At 28.6% G+C, this 11,529-nt stretch overlaps 1 protein-coding gene across 1 annotated transcript; it reads right to left on the reverse strand.

The window, feature by feature from the left end:
• Positions 1 to 3,546: 3,546 nt before the first annotated feature.
• On the reverse strand, positions 3,547 to 4,813 carry LOC120160831 (probable WRKY transcription factor 7). Its single transcript, XM_039171158.1, has 3 exons — positions 4,067 to 4,813; positions 3,876 to 4,001; positions 3,547 to 3,797 (listed from the first exon to the last, which is right to left on the reverse strand). Exons 1-3 carry the CDS (start codon positions 4,765 to 4,767, stop codon positions 3,635 to 3,637), a joined length of 990 nt encoding a protein of 329 aa, XP_039027089.1. The 5' UTR covers positions 4,768 to 4,813; the 3' UTR covers positions 3,547 to 3,634.
• Positions 4,814 to 11,529: the final 6,716 nt, after the last annotated feature.

Raw genomic sequence — 11,529 nt, forward strand, 5'->3', positions numbered from 1 at the left:
ATTCGATTTTTTATTAAAATAGTATCATAAAAAGTTATTTATTAAATTAATATCTAAATCTAATTAATTATTAAAATATCACTCATTACTGTCATGTAAGATAAAATACATCTAATCAATCATATTTATTAAAAACAGATATGACCAAACACACTTTCATCTTACGTGATAGTTCTGATGATAATGATTCGTTAGATTAGGAAAACGTAACTAATATGTCATGACTTCCCTAAATTTTTAATATGTTCGAAACTGTGTTCATTAAAAGTGTTTTCATGAATTTTCATATTTTTTATTTGTAATATTTTTCTCATAATTTTATTTTATTTTTTTTAGACTTTATGCTTTTCTCGATTTTGCATTGGTTTTTCACTTTGTATTTACTTTTCAAATAGTAGGATGATAAATAGTTTAAATAATTATGTTATTTGAATGAAACTTAAATTAATAATATATACTATTTGTATTGGCATATACAATAAATATTAAAAAAATCATATCACTAATGGCATATACGTTAACGAGTTTTGAAGTGCAACACACATCAATTATACGTCAGATTTTTTTTCGTATTAGTCATTCTTCGACAAGATCATCATCGTCATTTTGACCAACATTGTTGATGCATTAAGCATTATGTACTGATCAAGCAAATTCGTCTATTGACACATCAAGTCGTACAATGATGGATGACATGTGAATAATAATGACGACAAAAGTGTCTGATTAACAATCTTACCGATAAATGAGGCCAATGAAAATTCAGAGGATGACATCGATGCATATGAAATTGTTGTTTATGCTGACTATAGTGATACTAATGAAAGAGCAATAGGAAACAACATCAATGCATATGGTGAAATAAAATATGATGAATATTGAATACACATGTTAAATGTCGATGGCATTGATAGTGTAGGTTATAATAGTTTGAATGGTATCGATGATAACGAGAGTTCACTCTTTCTTGATTAGTGACCACTAACTATATGTACTTTTAACAGCGACGACAAAATTCGTGTATCCATTATCCGAAAGTATATATCAGACTTATGTTTATTATCCTTGATATGATGACATACATGTCCATCATTATGTTTATTATCCTTGATATGATGACATACATGTCCATCATTATGTTTATTGATAAAGCTGCTAAACATGCCATATGGATACTATAATAAGTGGATTTACCATTCAAAGTAATGTTATGCTTATGACTACCTCATTAAGTTATAAAAGTTTACTTTGTGTGCTTTAATATTTTTAGGACACCACTCTACATAGAAGATCGAGATTGTATTTTAGAGGTTGCAAATCATTTGTTTTTTTATCAATGTAATTCCTTACTAAAAACTCCTAGAATAGTGACTATCTAAATCTATTGATAATTTGGTGTTATGCTATTTTGATGAGTGTTCGTGTTGCTAGTTGGTATAATGATCTTATTGTTATAATATCGGAATGATTATCAACAAACAAATAAACACGATTGAAAAAGAAAACAAAGAACACTAAGATTTACGTGAAAAATCCAAAAGGAAAAAACTACAGGCAGAAGAGAAGAATTCCACTGATATGAAGAAGAAAATACAAGAGGGTTTGTATAATAAAAACTACACCCCTAGTTACTACTCCAGTGATATCGAAATTAATTGACCAAATATAGATACTTGTATAATAAAAATGAACCCAAATCATGTTAAATCAATTAAATTGACCCCTGAATGTATGATTGAAACTTTAATGATCACTTAGATCATAAATTCATAATTTTATTAAGTTAAATATTTAATGATTTGAATTAAATTAAAATATAAAATGATTTTGATAAATCATATAACATCGTCGATATGATTCTCAAATAAACAGGATTAAGGGTGTTCCAAATTTGATTCTATCAACGTTAGGAAAGTCACTGGAAGGTTAGCAAGTAACAAGCAAACATGTCTTCTGCTATGTCGGACCACTTCTGTCTGCAGGTAGATCATTGATGCATAACTTCGAAATGTCCGGCTTATCCATGGCACGAGAAATTGCAATCAAGTGTCGCATGCATTTGCCGTTTGGATTGAAGATTATTTCCATCTTATTCGGCGGCATTTTACCAAAAGAAAAAAAAAAGTAATTATTTATAAATTTGATATTTTTAATCAATTATTTACGAAAATGCTACTTTTATGTTGATCCGACTTGTTAGTAGGTGAAATGTACATTAACATGAGTTTTTTCCCTGGGTGGGGGGGGGGGGAGAAGGAATGGAACGAAAGTGATATTATGCTTAATATGTTACCAGATCATTCATTGTACGAGGATTCAAAAGGTTATCACACATCAGGTAAGATGTATGGTTGTATGGATATAAGAGAAAAATATAAATATCATAAATGATATAGATATCGTCGAAATTTTAAATCGTGTCATATCAATAAAAGTGTCTAATCAGTCATGTCACGTTAATAAAATTAAATTCAATCTATAATATCTTTCATGTATTTCATTTAAAGAGTATTATTATATAAATAATTAAAGATAGTAATTAATTTTAAAAAATGATTATTTTAGTTAAAGAATACCATCAAATTAAATCTAACAAAAAATTGAGAGAGAAATTGTTCTGAAAATAATTGAGGGCCAGATTACAAATTAAAACCAAAGTTAAGAACAGAAAAATTACATCAATCTAAAGAAAAATATAATCAGTCATAATATATGTATATATATAGCTTTGTCTGAAATATATTATTTTCGACCCTATTTTTCACCCAATATTCACAAAATCAACATCAGTCCGATCTGAAGCTAACAAAAAACCAACCAATATTTATTCTTTATTTCTCACACTTCAACACTATTTTAATTCAGCACCCACGCTAAGGTCCTTTGTTTTGATTCAATAAATAAATAAAAAAGACTGCACCACCCATTTGCATGTCATTAAATTATTTAATCATCCAATTATTCTCATAATTTTATTTTAATCATTTAACTTATTTTTAAAATTATTTCTAACCTTAAGTTTTGATTTTGTTCTAATCACCTGTAGCTAAAAAAATAGAATCACTAACATGATAAAAAAAATTAACGATGATATAACATTACTTTATGGTGACACATGAACATTAAATTTTAACAACAGAAACATAATATTAGGCATAATTTAAATAAAAATAGTTGAGTGACCAAAACAAAACCACAAAAAAATTAGATGACTAATTACATAGTTAACCCAATATATAACATAATTAAGAGCTTTAGTGGGGACATAGGAACAAATTAAAGTGACAGCATCCTCAAAAAGATCCACATCATATTGTATATCACTATTCTTATGTACGGAAAGGGAAAAATTTCAGGTAAATTGAGTATAAGAACATTAAACAAATAAACAAAGAAACCGACAGTTGCATGATTCAAATGCCACCAAATCTAAAATCTCCAACTCCATGCCTTGTTTTCTTATGTTCTTTGTGTGAACAGAGTCTTCTGACAAATCCAAAAACAATGGATCCTATATTGTCTTCTACCCTAAAGCCATGGATCCAAGTTGACTATCTCTTACAACTTTACAGATTGGGTGTTCTTGTGTTTGATTCGATTTTGATCATCATTTCAGGGCCGTTGGATTGGGGGACTAAGATGACTCCAGGATCGTAGGTGCTGGGGCATCACTGATGTTTTGCCTATGGTTGTGATCCCCTTCATACGTTACAATCAGCATCTTCGGATCGTCTAACGATCGTTCCACGTGTTTCCTCGCAGGGCAACCTCTGACGCTGCTACACTTATAATATCCCCTGCAAAAAGAAACTAGTTAGGGGAAACTCAGGGACCGAGTTAATTTGACTCAAAATCACCATGATATAACAACTCACCTTGGATGAGGAGAACCCTTGATTGGTTTCTGCCCATATTTTCTCCAGGAATAATCATCAGGAGGAATATCAGCCGTCTTATTGCTGATTGCTGGAACTCTAATCACTTTCTTCACTCTTGATTTCCTGCATTAGGAAAAAAAGTCGATAAAAAGGATGAAACTTTTAAGATCAAAAGAAGAAAATCCAACCTCTTCTTGGAGCAATGGCAACGACCAGATGATGATCCACACTTGAGAGCAGCAGCATCCATGGAACTGCATTTCCTTTTCAAAGAGGAAGACAGTGGAGGTTTACCAGACGAAGGAACATGGGAAGAGAAAGATGGCTGATGCATGCTATCAGTATCCCCCGTCATTGATGATAAATTAATCGTGCCAGCCCCTTCATTTCTCTCCGAAACACCCGTCTTCGCCGCCGAAACAGCGCTGTTTTTACTCTGTTGATTATTATGAGGCAAAGGAGGCAACCTATGAACTTGTGGTGTCGGACAAAATGGCTTAAAAGAGGACACCTTTACTTTGGTTTCTAATTGCTTGGGTTTCTCGTCTTGTCGAAGAGGACTAACCGGGGCGCGTCTGAACCGAGCATGGCCTGTTCTGGGACGACCCAACAAAGAAATAACCTTCTTAAAAGAATTTACAGTCTTATCTGTAACGGCTTGGATCTCAATACTTGACTCCGAATCTGAAGAAGAAGAAGAAGAAGAAGAAGAAGTTTTAAAAGAATCATCTTGATTATAAAGATGTTGAGCTTTGGATATCAATCTTATCAATTCCTCAACGCCTTGAATCCCAGCAGTTGCAGCTTCTTTCAAAGCTGTTTCCTCCACTTTCCCTGCAAAGCTATTATCCCCACCACCACCATATCCCATCACCAAATCCACCGCCATTTTTGTTCTTCCAAAGAAGAAGCTCACAATTTTGATTTTATAGGGTAATACTTGGAATCCGAGACCACTTGAAATAATGTGAAAAGACAATGAAAAAGCAAAGCCAAAAGATTCGAGTCAAAGCGATGCCTTCAAAATACAATGCATTGTGCATCGCGTCACCTGACATCTCTCGTCCTTGATATATTAGCCTCAAACTCACTGTCCAATAATCTCATTCCACGTATTCCAAATTGTCAGCACATTAACCTACATGTTTTAGAAAAAAGTAAAGGGTAAACTAGACACATAGGTCACTAAATTATTTAATTGATTGTTTTGACCACTGTCAAAAGTTATAAAATGGTTATTAAATTTATCAAACATTTACATAATGGTTATTATCATGTTATAATAATTGTAAAATTTCAATAATTGTAATTTTTTGTAATAATTTAATAAAATTTAATGATCATTTTTAAATTTTAGAACTTTTAAACGTTTAGTGACAAATGATCATTTGAGAATAAATTAGTGGCCTTTAGTATATTTTACCCCCAAAATAAAAGGGCCTAGGCAACTGTATTAACAAGTTTCGAAGACCGTGTCGAACTGATGATAAAAGGGAGAAAGCAGAAGGTCAAAAGGTGGAGATTAGCTGGTAGAGTTGACACTTAATAGCTTTTAATGCAAATGTAATTAAATAGTCATTTGTGGGACCAACGAAAAAGAGCTTCACATATTTTACCTGTAACCGGAAGCGGCATCAAAGTTATGTACCACAAATCACATGGGATTCTCTCTACAAATAATAAAACGAATAACTAACTATATATTTTTATTTCATTTTGGTCACTCATTGATTAACAGAATCGATGATGTATCATTATAAGATAACTTCATATTATCATTGAAAAAATTAAAAAAAAAGTCATGTCAACAGTTTTTTAAAGGGTAGTTTAAATGAAATTAAAACGTAACGTTAGGTATGCTTTTGAAAAAAATTTAGTTAAATGACCTAAATAGAATGATGCAAATAGTTGGTGACTAAATCAGTAGTTTACCCAGGATTTAATTAATTCAATTTAGTCACTAATGTTATAATAATTTAGGTTAAACTACCCTATGAGACATTAAATTATTGGAGCAATTTTATTTTGGCTATTAAACTATAATTTTTTCAATTAGGTCATTAAACTATTAAAACATTGTTTCAATCAAACCACTTAACATTAATTGTTAATGATATTTTTAATGTGACCCTTAAAAAATTTTGTATAATGACACATTTGGTCCTCATTATTTACATATTCTCTTAATTTAATCTTAAGTTTAATTAGAAATAATTTAATAATATTATAATAATAATATGATTTTTAAGATGGGGAAATTGATGGGGAAATGTTTTTGGAAGCTAGTCTGGGCTCAAACTGATTTAAGGTAAATTGACGAGATAATAACTATATATTTGAGGATTAAATTAATATGTTTTTTGACATAAAATTAATATATTTTATAAATATAAAATATTAAACTTATTGAATTAATTAAATTAATATTAAGTTAATAAAATATGAGCAATAAGGATTGAGATATACTAAATAAAAACGAGACACGTAATTTGTGTAACCCTACAAGCGAAATTAGTAAAAGAACATGTATATAAAATATAACTTTTAACACAAAATAGTGTCTTATCATAGCCCTTTAACTTTTATAAATCATAAAATATATAATAATTTTATAAATCATAAAATATATAATAACTTTTTATAAATCATAAAAAGGTCTGATCATGGATTTCATTCCTTCACTTTACAAAACTGAGAAGTTAACCCTTTTACTTTAATTTATCAAAATTTGATCACTGTATTTTATAAAAACTGAAAAATTAGCCCAATAGTTGATAAACAATATTACCCAATTGAACTAGCCTTTTAGTTTTCATAAAATACAAAGCTCAAATTCTAGTAAATTAAAATAGATAGACTAATTTCACAGTTTTCACAAAATAGATGGATGGAATTAAGAAATGGATAAAAATGTACTATAATTCGACTTTTTCAATAGTTTGAAGTTTATTTGTGAAACCAAAGTGAGTTATATCAAATAGTCATCATCATGCGGCCACTGGAAAAAAAAATGAAGTCAACATTGACAAAATGGGATTATAATCTAGAAAACGTGTTTTTGAATGAATATAATTTTCTACAGATTTTCCATTTTCCATGTGTGAATATCAACTAGATTAAACATATAGGGAGACCAATTACTATATCAATAATATTTTAATTGTGAGGAAAAAGTTCAAGCATGCAGCTTTGTTATTATTCATAAATTAGTAAATCGTATGATAGATAATAAAAATTTCAAAATTAAAACTATAAAAAAAAACTCAGCACGTGGTAAAAGAAATTTATTGAATTATTCAATCAATAATTTTTTAAATAAAATTAAGTTTTCATTAAATAAAAAAGAGAGGTACAATAAAATCAACATATATATTCAAAGGGTATGAAGAAAAATAAAACAAAAACTTTTTCTATAATAATACTTCATCTTCCACGAAAACTATCAATTATCAATAATTTGTCTCTATTCTAATCTATACTCAATATTAATGAAGGTGTGAAGATTAAGATAATTAATATGATAGATTGTTCTACGAAATATTTAAAATACATCAATAAATTGTCACAAAAAAGGATTTAACAATACAAGTCCATCGATCTTTCTTGATCAAGAGATGTGTCGTGATAAATAAAACACGGAGCATCAAATTATCATAATGATAGGCAAAATCATGTCATAAAAACACATACGAACAAATGTGCTATAAAAGTGAAGAAAAAAATCAAACAAATGTGCTATAAAAGTGAAGAAAAAAATCAACACTTCAATAATATGATAAAGAGAGATATTAAAATGTGATATGTTTATTTAGATCTAAATTAAAAGAAAATTAAATAAAAAGAAAATCTCTCTCTCAGTTTTCTCTCATTGGTAAGTCCTTCATCTATTTTCTTTTTGTCTTTTTTTATTGGCACCAACACCCATTTTAATGTTAGTTGTTGATTGTCGGTATTTTTTATTGTCATTTTGTTTTATCTTTTTTTTAATTTTCAATAAATCTGTCTGTATAACACATTTTTCTATGTCTTCATGGCATTTTTTTTCTTCCATTTAAAACGTTATTTGGTCGTTGTATTCGTTTATCTTTTTCTAAGGGTTGATTAGACATTGTCACGACTGATCAAGATGGTGCTTACGAGTTCGTGGATATCTTTTCACGTCGCTCGAGTCTGATTTGTGGTTTGTTGGTAGTCTTTCAGTAGCTTGATCCCCTTTTGTGGTTCATTTTTCGATGCGATTAGATATGTTTGTTTCTATCTTTATTCAAGTTTATTGGTTAAATTTAATCTTTCATTGTGTTGTACTTATTTAATATTAAGTTGTTAGTTTTGTTTCAATGATTATAATATATTGTCCTAATTATGTGTTTAATTTATGATTATGATTGTAAAATTTTATTGTAATTTAGAATTTTTCTTATTTTAAATAAAATAAGTGATTTATTTCAAAATAAAAAGAAAATGTAAGAAATAGAAAGGTGAAGGTACTTAGACTGCCGCCAACGATGACATTTTAAAAGAAAATTTAGAAAATTAATTTTTTTATAAAATTAACCAACCAATCATTTTAGAATACAAAAATTAACTGTGTTAATTATTTAAAATTTACAATATTCTTTAAAAAAATTACAATATAAAAAATAAACTTTCTGTTTGGTTCGCTATAATTGAGATAACATGAACAATTTAATCATCAATATTACGTGACACTATCATAGAAGTGATATTTATTTGTTAGGTATGATAATTTTATATTTGGATTCGTATTAAACAATTAATTTATTTTTTACGAAAAGATATATTAAATTTAATCATAAATGAATTTAACTTTTCTTTAATAGTAGTATAAAATCATCCAGATTTTTTTAAAAAAAAAATCATTTTGTTTTGTTATCACCAAACAACTTTAAAGAAAAGAAAAATGAACGATTACCTTAGCAAGTGAAGTCTTCATAATTTCCCTCAAGATTGGAGTTTAGAAAATGAGATTTGAAGAAAAAGATTTTGTTTAAATCAAACTGAGAAACAATAAAAGGAATTGAGAATTTGGGTTTTGGAAGATAAATTTAGGAATCTAATGTCCGAGTTCTTGGAAAATTAAGAGAGAAAAATGAATGAAAAAGAAAATGGAGAATGCCAATAACTACCATGAATTGACTCTAATTTTGTTTAATTGGTTTATAACAGCCTCAACTTCTATTTGTTGTTCGTTTTAGTCCTTTTCATCTCCCAACATTCTATTTTAAATAAATTCATGAATTTGTCAAACTTCTTGCACTTAAAGAGTTACACTCCTCCAGAAAGGCCAGGCCTTTTGGGTCGTTGGAGGAGAGGTTTCGTATTTTCCTCTCAAGTAAAATTTGGGAAATGAAGGAAATGATGATTTAGGGGCATTTTAGGCTTAAAATTGACTGAATTTACAAAGAGCAAAACGGCAGCATTTTGAGGGGGGAAAAGCTGCGCATTTTAATCTTTGGAAAAATAGCACAATGGGTCGCTTCTGTTTTGTAATGTTATTATTTAGCCATTAAAGTTTATATTTTTGCTATTTAACCTTATTTTGCTAGGCATGTTTAACTACTGTTTGTTTGTATTTAGGGTTGCTATGTTTCCGTGTTTGCGTCTTAATACCATTCTTTAAATTATTAGTTTTATTTAATTCGGATTTAAGATTTTGGCCGTTCACTGTTGTTGCTAATTCTATGGTTTTTTATTTTTACTTTTCTTTTTTATATATATAAAAAAAATTCCCGTATATTTGAGCTATGGTCTCCATGATTCCATTTCCTTCTTTATATTTTAACTCCCCTTGAAAAACGTGTCCAACTCACGGCCTTTGTTCTTTCTAATTTCGTTTTGTTATATTAAAAGTTTATTTAGTTTAATTGTGTTTCCTTTTTACGATTAGTTTACTTGCTATTATCATATTTTATGTTTATATTTTATTTACTCGTTTCACATTATTTGTTTTTATTATTGTTTTTTTTTTGTTTATTTTCATTTAAATGTATGTTACTCGATTTAGGTTAAACTCTTAATTTATGTTAGAATCTTAGTTATAATAATTAGGAGAATTTTAAAATATTCCTCGTATGTGCTCGAGATTCTATTTTAATTATTCGATTCAAATTTTAAAATTTACCTAGATTTAATACTGAAAGCTTTATTTTTAGACTTATTTTAATTAGGTTATAGAAAAAAATATTCTTGACTCAGATAAAGCCTTAATTTTATATTTAATATCTTGTACAGATTTTGATTATCTTAATTAGGATGATAGTTTGAATAGTCATTGCAGGTGGTCGAGGTTCTATTTTAATTATTTGATTAATTTATTTAAAATTTTGTTAGGGTTTAATATTAGATCATTCGACTTAGGTTTAATTTCACCTTAGTCCTTTAATTTAGATAAATTTTTAATTTGATCATCGCTTTTGCTCGACATTCCATTTTAATTATTTGAATCAATAAGTGGTTAAAATTGAATAGATTAATATTTAGAGCCTTTATTTTAGGTTTACTTTCGAACTTAGTCTTTTAATTTAGGGGGATTTTTAATTTGGTCCTCGCTTTTGCTCGAGGTTCCGTTTTAATTATTCGAATAAATAATTGATTTAAAATTGAATAGATTAATATTTAGAGCCTTCATTTTAGGTTTAATTTTGAAATTAATCTTTAATTTAGGGATTTTTTAATTTGGTCCTCACTTTTTCTTGAGGTTCCAATTTAATTATTCAAATCAACAATTGATTTAAAATTGATTCATATTATTATTGAAGCCTGCATTTTTAGGTTCAATCCTTAGGTTCTTTAAATTTCATAATTTGACACTTTAAGTTAGAGAGAACCCTTAATTAACTCATTTATTATAACTTGGTTCAATAACCGATTGTTTGATCGCATTATGTTTTCAAAACAAGGTAATGTTCATTTATTAGGGGTTTAGTAGTGTATCTTCCACTTTTGCCCGGGGTTACCGCTATTGATTCTCGAAATAAATCAACATCCTTTTTAAAACTCCACATCATGATTTCTAAATTATTAAGGCAATGTTCATTTATTGTGGTTGATAACGAAGCTTCCACTTTTACTTGGGGTGGTTGTTATTAGTCTTGGTAAATCAACATTCTTTTCAGAATATGCATATTTAATGATTTTTAAGTTAAATAAAATTTCGAACTCAAAATTTACAATTTTAAAATATAAGGTAATCGATTAAGTATAAATTTTGGATGATGTGGGGGCGATGATCCTTCCCCAAGCGTAATTGACTCTTGAACCTGATTTCGCAGACCAAAACTTGATATTTTTAGTAAAATAATTTTTTTATTATTAAAATTACCTATTTTAGATGTTCCGATCTCACCTTAAAAATAATTGGTGACGACTCCTATCTTTTCATTAAATATAATTTATTTTCCTAAAGTGTCATATCGATCTTCCCACCGAAAATCGATTACTACAATTTGCATATAAATTTTTTGGAAAAGTAAAACTTGTGTCAAACCTTTGGTTTTGGGTACCCGAAAGACCAAACGACAACAATCAAAGCAAACTAGGCAGAGGCCAATTTTGAGAGTACCAAATTGATCCATAAACATCCACAATTTTTAAAAGGTTAGCACAAAATCAGTCCAATAGTATATTTTCT

This window comes from Hibiscus syriacus, unplaced genomic scaffold (assembly GCF_006381635.1).
Source record: "Hibiscus syriacus cultivar Baekdansim isolate YM2019G1 unplaced genomic scaffold, ASM638163v2 tig00111393_pilon, whole genome shotgun sequence".
NCBI classification, from domain to species: domain Eukaryota; kingdom Viridiplantae; phylum Streptophyta; class Magnoliopsida; order Malvales; family Malvaceae; genus Hibiscus; species Hibiscus syriacus.

What these genes read in the sequence shown, in the direction of transcription:
- LOC120160831 (XM_039171158.1), bottom strand. Translation starts at nt 4,767, where the DNA reads ATGGCGGTGGATTTGGTGATGGGATATGGTGGTGGTGGGGATAATAGC. An exon ending in TGCCATTGCTCCAAGAAGAG is followed by an intron (nt 4,002 to 4,066) that starts GTTGGATTTTCT and finishes TTCCTAATGCAG; the next exon opens with GAAATCAAGAGTGAAGAAAG. An exon ending in AAGGGTTCTCCTCATCCAAG is followed by an intron (nt 3,798 to 3,875) that starts GTGAGTTGTTAT and finishes TTCTTTTTGCAG; the next exon opens with GGGATATTATAAGTGTAGCA.